Source organism: Mixophyes fleayi, chromosome 2, assembly GCF_038048845.1.
Source record: "Mixophyes fleayi isolate aMixFle1 chromosome 2, aMixFle1.hap1, whole genome shotgun sequence".
In the NCBI taxonomy this organism is placed as follows: Eukaryota; Metazoa; Chordata; class Amphibia; order Anura; family Limnodynastidae; genus Mixophyes; species Mixophyes fleayi.
This window is the reverse complement of record NC_134403.1, coordinates 181,045,660-181,062,982: the sequence shown is the minus strand read 5'-3', so window position 1 is coordinate 181,062,982 and position 17,323 is coordinate 181,045,660. Positions and strand designations below refer to the sequence as shown.

Sequence of the window (17,323 nt, the reverse complement as noted above, 5' to 3'; positions counted from 1 at the left end):
AATTCTTCCCTTATCTATCTCTTTTCAACAGTATGCAAACTCTCTTATCTTTATGCATACCATTCGCATACAACCTTTTGTTTTCTGCACAGAAAATAGATTTCCCAATCAATGGTAGTTTTACAGAGGTTTTAACAAATGCTTATATAACAGACTATGAACATATTAACACATATGTAGACTATGTTACATATATAACAGACTATGAACATGATTGTTTAAACACGTGGTAACAATACTGGAAGTTTATACATGTTAAACAGGAAATACACATACACTAGGCAATGCAATACCTTTTAAAACGCAAAACGACAATAAAAATAAACATTTTTCTTTCTTCTTCCTAGATTCCTTCAGATTACGCAACTGCGGACATTCGGCTTCTCAACACAGAATGGACAACAGGTTTTGAACACATTGCGTTCTTTCCCGTATGAGACGCGTCTGTCAATATCCACCCTTTGTTGAGGAACCGAATTCCGTCAGCGTTGCATACCTTCCAGCAACGTAACCTCCAAATTCAAGAGTCCCCAAATTATTAAAGTAATTGTATAGTTTTCAAATAAGCATTGCCCAAGCAATTGTATTGTGTTTCTAACGCACAAAGTGATTTATTTTAGCAGATGTAAATAGTTTAACAGTTCAATACATTATTATATTAAGATACAGTACAGTACAGCCAATACCAAAAGATACATACATAACGCTGCGCTAACCACGGGCACCAGTGCACAGTAATTCACCCTTGAATACTGTGATCAGAGTAGACTGAACACTACATGAGAGCTACTGCTTATATGCGAACAGAGATACAGTGAAACAATGCAGGTGGTATAGCTTGCTTCTATTGGTCCAGGCATCAGGAGGGTCCAGGGGGTTACACATCATAGGCGGATTCAATCTAAGGAATCCAAAGGTTGGGGTCTCTCCAGGGGATGAGCTCTGTTCTTCCCGCAAAAATGCTCTGTTCTTCCCGCCAAACTCCAAGTACAATCAGTCCATTAGCATTTGACGGTTAATATCATATTAAAGGTTTATTCCCTAACATCAATAACTAGAGTATGCAATGTGCGATCTCGCCAAATGCAACGAACAGCTGCTGATGTAAAGGGGATTAATATGATATTAGACATGACACCTTTCCTATAAGCTGAACCTTAAATATCACTGAAGTGTACATATAATCATATTATATAAACTAATAATAAACCAAATACTATCTGCTCATAAATTACAGTGTAACGGACTAGCATGAATATGAATTATATAAATAACTAAATGTTGTAATGTGAGTGTGTATGTGCGTATTTTACCGTGCGATCGCACCATGCGCTGTGTTAGGTGGCGTACGGATCTGTGTTACATGAAGTAAGAATTGCAATCGCACGGCAAAACAATATTAACCAATATACTTTCGTTCATCCAATTATACGACTTCGACACCATGGACCCAAGTTTTTGATGTTTTGATCCCCGAGCCATTTAGTTATCACTTTTGTCTTATGGCAAGGTGCTCCATCATGCTGGAAAAGGCTTTGTTCTTCACCAAACTTTTCTTGGATGGTTGGGAGAAGTTGCTCTTGGGGGATGCTTTGGTACCATTCTTTATTCATGGCTATGTTCTTAGGCAAAATTATTGTTTGCACTGCACTATCTCCCGTGAATATGATTCTTAACACTACCACTAAATTGGCCATAACCAAAGCTACATAAAAAACAATATTTTTGTTCAATACTTGCCGTCTTTGAAGAAGGTTATGTTCATTTTCAGATGACACACAGATTTGTTAATACCGCAGAAGGGGTAAATGAAACGTGTGTTGATTTAGAGATAAAAGAGAGTAGTGGACTAAAGTACCTTAAATTTTAATAATTAAATTGTATGGCTCTCTTCCTAATGATACAAATATTCCAGAATGAGCACAATGCACTTGTATGATCTGTTTAGCCGAATTATAAACCATAATTGGATGCTGATGTCTTCTCACCAGTTTAATAAGTCAGCTATGGTGAACTTACTCAATCGGCTGCATGAACATTTCATATCGGTGCTCCGATCTCAAACTGTGATCTGACGCTTCTCCATAGATAATGTGCAATTTGCGTCTTAGAACTAATTTAATGTTGCCACCAAAGATCTAGGGGTATATTTACTAAACTGCGGGTTTGAAAAAGTGTACATGTTGCCTATAGCAAACAATGATATTCTAGCTGTTATTTTATAGAATGTACTAAATAAATGACAGGTAGAATCGAATTGGTTGCTATAGGCAACATCTCCAATTTTTCAAACCCGCAGTTTAGTAATTATATCCGCTAATGTACTGACAATAACACAGCAAAAGGGCTTATATTTTTTTTTAGTCCAAATGATATAGCAAAGTTAGAAAAACCAGAAGAATCATTGGTGCTATATGAAGCTGTATTAGTAGCAGGAAGATGGAGGTTATATTGCCAATGAATAAGCCACTAGTAAGGCTGGTGAAAAAGTAAATCTCTTCCGATGCAATATCATTAACAATTTTATCAATGACTGAAAGTCCTGATCAGCATGCCAAATTATTCATTGCACACTTCCAAGACTTACCTTCAGATCTGTGATCTTCATCTGTCATAACCATCTGCTGAAATGATTGTGACTCTGTAAACTCTATAGAGATCTGTCTGCACTGCTGGTCGTGAGTGCATACACACTTCAGAATTTGCCTGACCTCTTTCCATCGTTTATAGAGATTTTTAGTAAGTTTATAAAATAAAATCAATTTATACAATGTGCTTTCATACGATAATACATGATTGTGGGAGCGTACACACTAATACGATATCGGACGTAACAGTCATTTATCATGTGATTGGAACAGAGACGCCGAGAGGTGGGGGAGTGGGTACTAATTACCCGGGCCCGGGCCCTCACTCTGAATTTTATTTATTTTTTACTTTTTTTTAAACTTTTATTTTTCAAATGTGTTTTTTTTCCAGGGAGGGGTGGGGGGGAGGTGCGGCGCCGGCGCCGCGATCATGCGTGTATAGAAATACTCACATGATCGCGGCGTCCCTCTTCCCCTCTCTGTTTGCAATGAATGTCGGGCGTGAAGTCATCACGTCACGCCCGACATCCAGTGAAGAGCCGCGCACAGAAGAAGACAGAAGAGAGAAGAAAAGAAAATAAAGATGAAAGTACAGAGGTAAGTGAAAGAGGAGAAATGCAGAGAGGCACAGGGGGTTTGTCACCGGCACTAGGAGTCTTGCCCTGGATTTCACCAGATGACTGGGCTTACCAGAGTCGTGAAGTTCACACAACGGTTCTCTGGTAGTGGGGTGACTAGCGGAACAGATATCACAGCAGATGGAGAGAGAATGCCAGTAAATAATAGGAAAGTCAGTGACTTGCAGCAATCTTTGGTCAATGAATCAGCCTCTAGCTGATATAGTGGAAAGGCAGATTTGAACACGGAGATCAGGATGGACGTGAGTAGATGCAGGGAGGTAGCAGGGAAGTCAGTGGTCTGCGTATAGCAAGTTGTACCCCTGCTTATGGTGACAAGACTTGTCCAGGTGCAGGTAGGTAGCGGGGAAGTCAGTGGTCTGCGTATAGCAAGTTGTACCCCTGCTTATGGTGAGAAGACTTGTCCAGGTGCAGGTAGGTAGCGGGGAAGTCAGTGGTCTGCGTATAGCAAGTTGTACCACTGCTTAATAGGTGAGGAGGTGTACAAGTGTTGATGAGTGGAAGCATACAAAGATAATAGGATGCAGACACTAAGAGCACAGAGGAACTTGATCCCAATAGGTATGCAGCGTATCCAACAAAGTCTCTATAACGGTATGTGTGGCGCTGCTTGGTAGAGACTTGCTCAGCACAGATATGCAGGCCAATAATGGATAGTCAATCACAGTTATGCATATAACGACTGAGTAGTACGGTTAATTCCAAACAGGTATGCAGCGTAACAATAACAGTCTATAGCAGGTATGGATACCGCTGCTGAGCGTGGAAACTTGTCCTAACGGATATGCAGAGTAAACGGAGAAAGTCAATAACAGATAGGCATACCGCTATTCAGTAGAACAGTCTGTCCACAGGGAGATGCAGGAACTGCAGAGACGCTGGACGGCAGAGATGAGTGTAGGAACCACAGGTGAGTAGATCCGGTAATCAGAGTCCAGCTGAGGACACAGGCAGGAAACAGGAGACTGTAGCAGATATGGAAACCAGCAATGAGAAGCACAGGGAATCCACAGGAACTGAAGACACTAGTAGTACACAGGAGATAGTAGCGGGTATGGAAACCAGCGATGAGTAGATCAGGAATCAGCAGGAAACTGAAGACACTAGTAGAACACAGGGAACACCTTCAGAGACTCACAGGGAATCAGACTCCAAGATCAGGCAATGAGGTAATGCACACAGGTGCCTTAAATAGGGAGTTGCCTGATCAACCAATTTGGATTAAAAGCAACAGTCACAAGAGTTCTTGGGAGCTGCGCACGCGCAGACCATCAGGATGGCGGACGGCCGCGGTTCAGGTTAGGTGCCGGCAGGAAGGCTAGAGAGCCACGCACCAGCACAGAGGCACTCACGGTCTGGTGAGTGACAGTACCCCCCCTTTTAAAGGTGGGCACAGAACACAAGGAGCCGGGTTTGCTCGGATTCTGGGAAAATAATTTTTTCAGGAGAGCTGGGGCGTTGAGATCATCTGCCCGGATCCAGGAACGCTCCTCTGGGCCAAAGCCCTTCCAGTGCACTAGGAAACGAAGAACTCCTCGCAAAATTTTTGAGTCTAATATATGAGTGATCTCAAACTCCTCCTCTTGATGAACTTGAACTGGCCGAGGTGCTGAAGGAGGAACAGAGAAACGGTTGATGATGAGAGGTTTGAGCAAAGACACATGGAAGGCGTTGGAAATACGAAGGTTCATAGGAAGTAGAAGTTTGAAACAAACTGGATTTATCACTTGAATGATCCTATATGGACCAATAAAACGAGGAGCGAATTTCATAGATGGGACCTTCAAACGAATATTTTTGGTTGATAACCAAACACGATCTCCAATCTTTAGTGGTGGAATAGTCCGCCTCTTTTTATCCGCAAAGGACTTGTATCTGGCAGATGTATTTTTTAAACAGGTTTTGACCTGAGACCAGATATCTTTGAAGGTCTGACAAACAGTCTCCACAGCAGGAACTTGGGTGGGAGGGAGGGCAGGAAATTCCGGGAAAGACGGATGGTGACCGTAAACCACAAAGAATGGGCTTCTTGAAGATGACTCGTGATACATGTTGTTATGGGTCGAATTCAGCCCATGGGAGTAAATCTACCCAGTTGTCTTGGTTGGCTGAGGAGAACATCCTAATGAAAGTTTCAAGATCTTGATTGACTCTCTCTGTCTGTCCGTTTGATTGAGGATGGTAGGAAGATGAGAGTGATAACCGAATACCCAAGGTCTTGCAAAGGGCTCGCCGGAATCTGGAAACAAATTGCACTCCCCTATCCGAAACAATCTCAGAAGGACATCCATGAATTCGGAAAATCTCTTTGATGAAATGATCAGCCAGAGTAGATGAAGAAGGTAAACCGGTCAAAGGAACGAAATGTGCCATTTTCGAAAATCGATCCACCACTACCCAGATGGTATTACACTTTTTACTCGGAGGAAGATCGGTGACAAAGTCCATACTAATATGGGTCCAAGGTTTGGAAGGAATGGGTAGTGGTTGTAGTAATCCCGCTGGTGTTCTGCGAGGAGTTTTAAACTGGGAACACAGCTCACAAGTGGCCACAAAGTCTTTGACATCTTTCCTCATAGAGGGCCACCAGTAGCTTCGAGAAAGGATTTCTAAAGTCTTGCGTTCACCCGAATGTCCAGAAAAACGTTAGGAATAGAACCAAGACAATATTTTCCTCCTAAGAGATGGAGGCACGAGGGTTCTCCCAAATGGTAGCACCTTGGTAGACGAAGTGGCCAGAGACACACACTTGGGATCTAAAATAGAATGGTTAGGACCATCTTCAACGTCTGAGGACGTCACGAATGCCCGAGACAGGGCGTCTGCTTTTTTATTTTTGGCAGCAGGTTTGAAGGTTATAATAAGTTCAAAACGGGAAAATAAAAGAGACCATCTTGCTTGACGGGGATTTAGACATTGAGCTGACTGTAGATATGACAGGTTTTTGTGATCCGTAAAAATAGTTACGGGATGACGAGCTCCCTCCAGTAGATATCTCCATTCCTCTAATGCTGCTTTTATGGCCAACAACTCCTTGTCCCCGATGGTATAATTCCTCTCCGCGGGTAGAAGACCTCAGGAATAAAAGGCATAAGGATGGAATTTTTGTTGCTCCGATCTTTGGGATAATATGGCCCCTAAGCCAACATTAGAGGCGTCTACCTCTAGGAAGAAGGGAAGCGTCACATCAGGCTGTCGAAGCACAGGAGCAGAAGAGAAGGACTCTTTGAGAGACTGAAAAGCTTGAAGGGCCTCGGAGGACCACAGTTTAGTGTTAGCCCCTTGCGGGTCAGGGCCACTATAGGAGAGGCAATGGACGAAAACCCTTGAATGAAGCGTCTGTAATAATTCGCAAATCCTAAAAAGCGTTGGATTGCTCGGAGAATAGTAGGTTGGGGCCAACGTAATATAGCGTTCACCTTTTCTGGATCCATCTTAAGACCGACTCCGGACACAATGTATCCCAGGAATGGAATCTGGGATAACTCGAATGAACATTTCTCTAGTTTGCAAAATAAAGAATTTCTTCGGAGTCTGGAAAGGACCTCTGCCACCTGTTGATGAGTGGGCAGATCCTGGGAAAAAATTAATATATCGTCCAGATAGACGACGACACAGACATACAGCAAGTCCCGGAAGATCTCATTCATGAAACCCTGGAAGACAGCGGGGGCGTTACACAACCCGAAGGGCATAACAAGATATTCATAATGGCCATCCCTGGTTTTAAAAGCTGTCTTCCATTCATCTCCGGACTTGATCCGGATTAAATTATAGGCACCTCGAAGATCCAACTTGGTAAAGATCCGGGCTCCCTTAATGCGATCGAAAAGTTCAGTGATTAACGGAATAGGGTACCGATTTTTGATGGTAATGGCATTGTGTCCACGGAAATCTATACAGGGACGTAATGATCCATCTTTCTTCTTTACGAAAAAGAACCCCGCTCCAGCGGGAGAGGTAGAAGGTCGGATAAATCCTCGCTGGAGGTTCTACTTAATGTACTCAGATGTTGCTTGAGTCTCAGGTAATGAAAGTGGATACACACGGCCCCTAGGAGGACTCTTGCCAGGTTGTAAGTCAATCGGACAATCCCATGCCCGATGAGGAGGAAGGCATTCTGACTGAACCTTATCGAACACATCCGCAAAGGAAGCATACTGAGGAGGGAGGCCCGGTGGACATAGTGAAATGGACGACTGCTGTATTTTGAGTGGAACAACTTGAGAGAGACAATGATGACGACATTTGGGACCCCAGGAAGTGACTTGAGGAGTGTTCCAGTCAATCTGAGGGGAATGAAGTTGAAGCCATGGAAGGCCTATTACGATGGGACTGGTAGTAACAGGAAGGATCAATAAAGATTTTTTTTCTTGGTGTAAGGCTCCAATTTGAAGAGTCAGTGGAGACGTACTTTGAGTAATGAGACCATTGATTATACGTGATCCATCAATAGCAGTAACGACAATGGGAACCTTTAAGGAAATCACTGGTAGAGACCATTGATTCACTAGGGAACTAGAGATAAAATTTCCAGCAGCTCCAGAGTCTATAAGTGCTTGAGAGACAAAGGATTTGGTAGCAAAGGAAACGGTGACATCAAAAGCACACACTTTCACATTCGTAGAACATAGAGAGGACTCCAGGGACCCTAACCTTACCTCTCCAGAACTGGTTAGGGCCTGGCATTTCCCGACTTCCTAGGACATGAGTTTAGCATGTGAGTAGAGTCAGCGCAATAGATACAGAGTCTATTTTTCACTCTTCGTTCTCTCTCCTCAGATGTTAGTTTTGAGCGACCTAGCTACATAGGTTCTACTGGAGGTGGAGAATGACGAACTTGAGATACTGAGCGAAGAAGCGCTTTGCAGGAGGTTATTCTCTCGGAATCTCTCTCACGAAATCTCATGTCTACACGATGGCAAAGGGAAATCAAATCATCCAAGGAGGAGGGTAACTCTTGAGAGGTCAGTGCGTCTTTAATTTTATCGGAATGCCCCTGCCAGAAGGCGGCGATCAGTGCCTCAGTGTTCCACTGAAGTTCAGAGGCAAGTATCCGAAATTGAATGACATACCGAGCCACAGTCCGAGATCCTTGGCATAGTCGGAGGATACTGGAAGCTGCAGAGATAACACGACCAGGTTCATCAAAAATACTTCGAAACGTAGAAATAAACTAGGCACTATCTTGCAATAAAGGGTCATTTCTTTCCCACAGAGGGGAGGCCCATGCGAGAGCCTGTCCGGAAAACAAAGAGATGAGGTAGGCCACTTTGGAACGATGAGTAGAGAAGTTATGAGGTTGAAGTTCAAAATGAACGGAGCATTGATTAAGAAAGCCCCTACAGGTTTTGGGATCTCCATCATATTTAGAAGGAGTAGGCAGGTGTAGCGTGGAAGCGATGGACACCTGGGATGGCACTGGGGAAGGAGATGGAGATACTGGAAGCTCAATGGTTGCTGCTACATTTTGCATAAGGGTTCCTTGGGAGGCTAAAGCCTGACAAAATTGCAACTGTTGTTGGCGAACATCTTGTTGTTCGATGCGGGTGACAAGATACTGCAGCATCTCTTTAGCTGTTGGTTCCGATCCTGGGTCTGTCATGGCCTGATCTTACTGTCACTGGCACTAGGAGTCTTGCCCAGGATTTCACCAGATGACTGGGCTTACCAGAGTCGTGAAGTTCACACAACGGTGCTCTGGTAGCGGGGTGACTAGCGGAACAGATATCACAGCAGATGGAGAGAGAATGCCAGTAAATAATAGGAAAGTCAGTGACTTGCAGCAATCTTTGGTCAATGAATCAGCCTCTAGCTAATATAGTGGAAAGGCAGATTTGAACACGGAGATCAGGATGGACGTGAGTAGATGCAGGGAGGTAGCAGGGAAGTCAGTGGTCTGCGTACAGCAAGTTGTACCACTGCTTATGGTGAAGAGACTTGTCCAGGTACAGGTAGGTAGCGGGGAAGTCAGTGGTCTGCGTATAGCAAGTTGTACCCCTGCTTATGGTGAGAAGACTTGTCCAGGTGCAGGTAGGTAGCGGGGAAGTCAGTGGTCTGCGTATAGCAAGTTGTACCACTGCTTAATAGGTTAGGAGGTGTACAAGTGTTGATGAGTGGAAGCATACAAAGATAATAGGATGCAGACACTGAGAGCACAGAGGAACTTGATCCCAATAGGTATGCAGCGTATCCAACAAAGTCTCTATAACGGTATGTGTGGCGCTGCTTGGTAGAGACTTGCTCAGCACAGATATGCAGGCCAATAATGGATAGTCAATCACAGTTATGCATATAACAACTGAGTAGTACGGTTAATTCCAAACAGGTATGCAGCGTAACAATAACAGTCTATAGCAGGTATGGGTACCGCTGCTGAGCGTGGAAACTTGTCCTAGCGGATATGCAGAGTAAACGGAGAAAGTCAATAACAGATAGGCATACCGCTATTCAGTAGAACAGTCTGTCCACAGGGAGATGCAGGAACTGCAGAGACGCTGGACGGCAGAGACGAGTGTAGGAACCACAGGTGAGTAGATTCGGTAATCAGAGTCCAGCTGAGGACACAGGCAGGAAACAGGAGACTGTAGCAGGTATGAAAACCAGCGATGAGAAGCACAGGGAATCCACAGGAACTGAAGACACTAGTAGTACACAGGAGATAGTAGCGGGTATGGAAACCAGCGATGAGTAGATCAGGAATCAGCAGGAAACTGAAGACACTAGTAGAACACAGGAAACACCTTCAGAGACTCACAGGGAATCAGACTCCAAGATCAGGCAATGAGGTAATGCACACAGGTGCCTTAAATAGGGAGTTGCCTGATCAACCAATTTGGATTAAAAGCAACAGTCACAAGAGTTCTTGGGAGCTGCGCACACGCAGACCATCAGGATGGCGGACGGCCGCTGTTCAGGATAGGTGCCGGCAGGAAGGCTAGGGAGCCACGCACCAGCGCAGAGGCACTCACGGTCCGGTGAGTGACAGGGTTAAAGAAAGGAAGGAGAAACGCAGAGAGGCACAGGGGGTTAAAGAAAGGAAGGAGAAACGCAGAGAGGCACAGGGAGTTAGAGAAAGGAGGGACAAAAGAAGCATGGCACAGGGGGTTAAAGAAAAGAGGGGCAAAAGCAGCATGGCACAGGAGGTTAAAGAAAAGAGGGACAAAAGCAGCATGGTACCGGGGGATAAAGAAAAGAGGGACAAAAGCAGCATGGCACAGGGGGATGATGAAAGGAGGAAGGCAAAGGCAGCATGACACAAAGGGATGAAGAAAGGGGCACATGCAGCATGGAGGGCGCAGTGTGATTATAAGGGGGCATAGCGTGGTGACGATAAAGGGGCACAGTAATGTGAGTGTGATGGCACAGAGCTTTTGGCAATGTAGTGTGTGTGAGGTAGATGGTGGCTAATTAATGGTTGCTATTTTGCTTGCGGGTTAATGGGAATACTATTTTAATGTTGGGGCTGGAGGAAGGCCTAGTTATTAATCATGGATGCTAGTGATTTAACGGTGGCGCTGGCTGTAATTTTCTAAATGTAGCCATTTTTTTTCCAGATCGGTCCTCCAACATTCCAGGATCCGGACAAGCTGCAACTAAAGAAACCAGCAGCCACATGTGGTAAAAGTGAGAAGAACAGGTAGGACAGAGCAGCATAGTGTGTGAAATGTTGTGATTCTAGTAGGGACAATGTCAATGTTTGGTGAGTGTTTGGTGAGCCCAGTGGGCGCAGGCCAAGACTGAACTCTTTCTGTACACACTGCATTCTTCCTATACTACACAAGGGTGCTAGATGTCCTGAAAGTCAGGAGTGCTTGGACAAATGTCACGCTCCCGTCAATTCAGGACCTAGTGATTTTGATGTGCTAGCCACGCCCCAATGGCACATTGCCACGCCCCCAATTGTGTGACCACACCCTTGAATAACTATAAGGGAGGGCCCATGAATTTGTTGCACCGGGCCCCTGAATTCCTCTTAGCAGCCCTGGATTGGAATGATAATCAGGTGAAAAATCTGTAGTGTTTACCCAGCCTTAGACCTTATCTCAGGGATTGTGTACTGCTTTCAGGGGACGTATCACCAAATATGTGCTAGTAAACTAGAATCAATGCAGTGAAGTGCTGCACATAATGGTAGGCTGCAAAACAAAATTTGTCTGCAAAGAATTAATGAGATAAACATATATAATTTCAAGGTTAGAAGGAGTAGTGGTGACCTGATAGAAATACTCAAATACATTAAAGTTATTATTATCAGAAATCACAAATGCTGAATATTTAAACACAAGAGGATTCCATTGTTTGAAATTGGAGAGAGGAGACTAAATATATAAAAAGTAACATAAAATCAAGATAAAATAAAACAGATACAATACATGTACATTTTGTTACCTGGTTTTGTAAATATTTTGTTTGCAGCTGCTGAAGAAAAATTGCCTGTAAAAATTATCAGAAGCATATAAAGTGCAAAGCAGAACATACAAAGCATACAGACACACATATGTACAGTTTTTCTCACAAATCCAAATCTATCAAAAAATCTAAATAGTGCTACCTAACTGAACAAAACAAATATTATTATGTACATATATGTGGAATCTAAATTACAATCAAATTATAATTATAAATTAATAGGACATATTTTAAATGTATAATAATACTGATACCTATCTCTCAATTTTTTTCTTTTATAGCCCATTCAACCTACTTACTACTTGCTAGACTCCACTAAAACTCTACTGGTCAGCCCTACTTATTAATTCTTCTGGGTGTGTTTCCTGCCTTTGAACACCACTTGTTCATCCAAACTGAGTTTCACCAGGAACTTGATGATCTGTCAGATTTGGTCATACACAAGTGTCATCAAATCTGAAAAATCTGACAGTTTGACATTCAAAAACACAATAATGGATGGACGGCATTTTATTAAGGACAAATTACAGTGCTCGGAAGTGTATTATATCTAAAACTATCGTTATGACGGACGTTTTTTCACATTTGATCCAAAGATAGCAAATTAAATTTTGTTGACAAACAGGATAGACGCCCAAAAGTGGAGCCTAGCATTATATATATATATATATATATATATATATATATATATATATTGTAACAAAGGGAGGCATTTTTCTGACAAGAGGCAGATAAAGTATACAAACAGAATAAAACATTGGCACAATTATGCACCTAGGTGGAGATTAAACCAGGTAAAAACATATATGTAGTTTGGAGTGTGTTAGCTTACATGATTTAAAAGCTGCTTCCTCTCAGCAAACAGACAGGGTGTGTCTTAGTCTAAACAGAGCCAGGGATGGGCGTTTCCTTTTAAAGGGAAGGTGGGTGTGTCACCTGCCCATCAAGCTAGGCCTGTGGGAGGAGTGTCAGGTATAAAACCCTGCTTGTTTCATTGTTCAGGGAGATCAACGTTGGGCTAGCTGGCTGATCTGGACAGAGAGCTGGACTATGTATAGTAAGCGTATAGGGTCTCCATAATTGCTGTGCGAGTATACGGTATCAAAATATTATTACCATCCTGACAATAAAGAACCATAAAAAGGAAGAAGTTGTTCGCGTGTGCTTCACCTGTAGCGGGCTCTTGCCACAATATATATATATATATATATATATATATATATATATATACACAAGGGGGTGGGAAACTTAAAATAGCAAGATAAAGCACTGAATAAAAACTTACCGGAAGAGCAGGTAAAATTATTTTCACATATCTCTGTGTTAACCTGAAAAGATGATAATAAGTTTAGTTTTTGTTCCAATAGACCCAGCGCTGCCAGAGTGGGAGCACTGTGTCTAATTAACCCTGATAACATATACTGCCTAAAATGCCAGTACCATAAAAAGTGAAATAATTGTCTGAATTGTCTGTCATGTCATTAAGTGAGATGCAGTACAGCAAGAACAGTGGTAGAATGTGGTCCATGTGCTGATAGATGCTAGATGATTTGAACTGCATATGTTTCATCTATGTAGTAAATAATTCTTGTACATCCAAGAATATTGGGGGTGGAAACTCAGGAATAGTAAAGTTGCAGCATTTTTTAAATGGGGTTTCTACAATGTTCCTTCTAAAATGACTGAATAGCCTATGGTGAGACTGAGCAAAAAAAACTATGTGCTAAAAGAATCAAGTATTTGGGACATGGTGAATTTTTATGTGAGCTGGTTTTCTGTGTCTCTACACAGCAGTATCACTTAGTGATATACAGTATATCGATCTATTCACTCAAATAGCCTGGCCTAGGCTACATAAAGTGAGGTAACTACTAGATAATTGGTGATAATACCTATTATTTATAGCACATTACACAGTAACAGTTCTTTGATGGAAAATAGCTATAGTATGTATGGAAATGCATTTTCAAAATAATGGTAAAAATGTAAATTTTAGCCACCAAAAATATATACATTTTTTTTCAGCACTTTACAATGGATGAAAACCGTGGAAGTGAGCAGGAAAAAGCAGTAATGTCTGTAAGTGCAGCTTCTCACTGGTCCATGTACTCACAGCCTTCTCCAACACATCTCACAGCCCCGGCTGTAGCCATGGGGTCCAGAAAATAATGACTGCAACCCCTTCGTAGGTGACAGGGCAGCTTTAAAACTATGCTGAAACATAAATTACACACGTGTATACACTTCATTGTCAGTGCTATGTATTTTTCATTTTATTTAAATATAGTTAAGGGCTTGTTTGATACTATAGAGTGCATGCGACACATGCATATTTATTTCAGCTTGGTTATTGCTGCTTTTGGCTGCGATTGAAGCCTTTATCAAGTTGAAATAAATGCACACAATTTCTTCCCCTTATTCCTGGGAATGTTCTCTGTTTAATATATACAGTATCATTTGGTAATTATTAGATGTTTGTATAGTATACAAATACTTATAACCTGGCAACATGTGGGTTCTGTTTGAAGAGCAGCAGCATCTGTTCTGTGTTAATGAAGATAGCCCAACATGGGGAACAACACAGCATTAGGATGAGAATGCCTCTCTGTAATATTACCCCCACGCGCTTCATATTTTTTCCTCCATATGTCTAGAAGAAGAGGTAAGGAGGCAACTTAATTTACATACATGAAATCAGTTAAGATAAATGTTAAAATGAATATGTTACATTTCTGATAGAGTGCAAAAAAAAATACACAATTGAAGTTGATTTATTAGGTCTCTTACTGAATGTTTTCCACCTTTGGTCTGGAGGCTGATAGCTACCAATATTTATTTTACACAATATAGAATTATTTCCTCTCATTTTTCCAATTTAAATGTATTAACCTGGGCTATAAGAAACTGATGTGCAAAGACACCTTTACCACCAATTATTCAGTCCAGGTTAATTTAGATGGGATATTAGTGCAAATAATGGGTTCTGAATGAAATGAATAATGTTGGCCCCGATCTAGACCCAGATAGGGCCACCTGTCTCTTTCTTTTGCAGTTATTAAGGGAGACAACCCCTAATTTTTTTGCTATAATGCATATTTTTTGGTTCATAATAAAATTATCTGCAAACATCATTATTCATTTTCTTGTTAAAATATAGTTGAAAAATAAATTGAAACGTTTCTGCTTCTCTGCAGTGCTGAGGTTTAACTGTTTTGCACATTCTTGAAACAAAGCAAAAAGAAAATATTAAAAACTGACAGTTTTCTTGGCTGCCTGCTGCATTATATTGTAATAAATAAAGGGTATGAAAGCACAGACTACTATATTTTCAAACTTGATAAATGTCATCTAAAATCTCCAGAACACACGTGACATTAGACAACACTTTGATATTTACTGTTTTTTAGAAGGAAGTCAAAAACTACATAAAAAAAATTAGCAGGGTTAATTAGCATCTTATCATTTGGGTGATACATAAAGAGGTGTGAATTTTCATTTTGAGCTTTGTGGAAAAAGGATATAAAAACTGAGGAGGAAGATACATTTGGTTGGAAGGGAATTAGAAAAAGGGACAATAAGGAACTAGTAAATAAAAGTATACAAACAATTGACAGGTAAATTAGCCAAATTCTGATTTTTCTCTAACGGGAAATCCAATAGTGTGACAAGCATAAACATGTTGTTAATACTGTTAGCAGCTGCTTTGAGTGGAGGATAGAAAATTGGGAGACTGATGAGTAGAGTGGATGGAATTAATAGGGAATTTGGAAAGGGCTGAAAGCACAGAAACCATGGACCATTGTGCTGCTCTGTAGGCGGTCAGAACTGTAACATGGCATGTCACCAATAACACACAAGGTAAGTCTCTGTGGTTATAATTGTAGCGCCGACGGACATGATGGCCTGCACATGTGCATTTATGTGAGGGATTGATAAAGCTCTGCTCACAGTGACATCTCAGAGACTAAGGGAACGAGGGAAAAGTGACAATTAGGTGTGAGAGGAATTACTTTAAACTGGCAGTTGGTCCTGGTCAGCGGGAAAACCGGTGAGTCTGTCAGGGAAGAACCCTGTGGGGCATATTCAATTAGCTTTCCAGTTCGCGGGATCGCGCTGGAACGGCCCGCAAATCAATCCACGGTACCGCAATAACGTGGATTTTCGTTTGCAGCCCATAGGGTTGCATACGAAAATCCGCGTTATTGCGGTACCGTATTACCTGCAATACTGCGCAGGATTCACGGTAACGCGCGTTACCATGAACCGGAAAACTAATTGAATATGCCCCTGTGAGTCTCTGAAGGAAATGAGCCCAGGAGGAAACAGCCGATAGGGACAGAAGTGTTTCAGCTCTGACAGGAGGGAGAGCCCAGTCAGACTTGTCAACACTGTCCTGTGAGAGAAACAGCTGACATTTCCTGTGAGAGGTCTGAGGAGAAAACTGAATCTAAATAGATGATTAACCCCTGTTTTTTTTATTATTTGATGGGACTGTGTATTGTGATTCTTGTTATTAGGTAGATTGGGACTTGGTGGGAAGGCCTGAAGATAATTTATACACCCCTATGCAGGACTGTGATAAACTATCAGGGGTAGTGATAGGGCAATATAGTTAGGGATCGGATACTAGGGGTGCGCACCGGGCACTTTTAGTGTTTTGTGTTTTGGGTTCTGATTAGCTTGAGGTTTTGGGTTCTGATTTGTTTTGCCAAAACACCTGACGAAAGGTTTTGGTTCTGTTTTAGGGTTTTGGGTTCTGATTTATTTTTAAAAAAGCATAAAAAGCACTGAAATCCATTTTTTTTTTTGTTTCTTTACACTCCTACGCTATTATTAACCTCAATAACATTCAATAACAATCATTTCCACTAATTTCCAGTCTATTCTGAACACCTCACACCTCACAATATTGTTTTTAGTCCAAAACGTTGCACTGAGGTAGCTTTCTGGACTGTGTAGTGGAGTGGCCCCGGTACCCAATTTGGTACCAGGGCCACAATACCTCCTCCAACTGGGTTTAATTCCACTGCACATATGGCTGCTCCTCCATCCTCTGCAGCATATAGAGGGTGGAGTTCTAGCGTGTCAATACCTCTTGTTTTCGATCATGACAGTGCATTTTAATTATTTTTGGATTTGCCCCCAACACTGAATGTAGTTTAATATCTGATACACATCTATCTGGACTGCGTAGTGGAGTGGCCCCGGTACCCAATTTGGTACCGGGGCCACAATATATCACCCTCAACAGGTCTGAATTCCACTGCACAGCTGCCTGCTCCTACATCCTCTGCAGCATATACAGGGTGTAGTTCGAGCGCGTCAATACCTCTTGTCTTTGAAGATGACAGATCATTTTCATTAACTTTGGATTTGCCCCCAACACTGAATGTAGTTTAATATCTGATACGCATCTATCTGGACTGCGTAGTGAAGTGGCCCCGGTACCCAATTTGGTACCGGTGCCACAATATATCACCCTCAACAGGTCTGAATTCCACTGCACAGCTGCCTGCTCCTACCTCCTTCAACTAGTCTAAATTCCACTGCACAGATGGCGGACACCGGACGAACGTGTAAAACCAACATAGCTGTGCCGGTGACATGGCCTGCAGGAATATCTCTGATGGAGATAGAACTAGGCCCCAAAGAGCACATAATGCCAAAAAAAGAGTTGCAAGATGG

General features: G+C 42.2%; 1 protein-coding gene across 1 annotated transcript in view; it reads right to left on the bottom strand.

The window, feature by feature from the left end:
* The window catches only part of LOC142139874 (multidrug and toxin extrusion protein 2-like), a 79,571-nt gene that overhangs the window by 45,623 nt on the left and 16,625 nt on the right, over positions 1–17,323 (bottom strand). The window contains exons 3-5 of the mRNA XM_075197733.1: positions 14,140–14,288; positions 12,924–12,966; positions 11,618–11,662 (exon numbers count right to left, since the gene is read on the bottom strand). Of these exons, the coding sequence (XP_075053834.1) occupies positions 11,618–11,662; positions 12,924–12,966; positions 14,140–14,288 (237 nt within the window). The remainder of the gene's footprint in view (positions 1–11,617; positions 11,663–12,923; positions 12,967–14,139; positions 14,289–17,323) is intronic.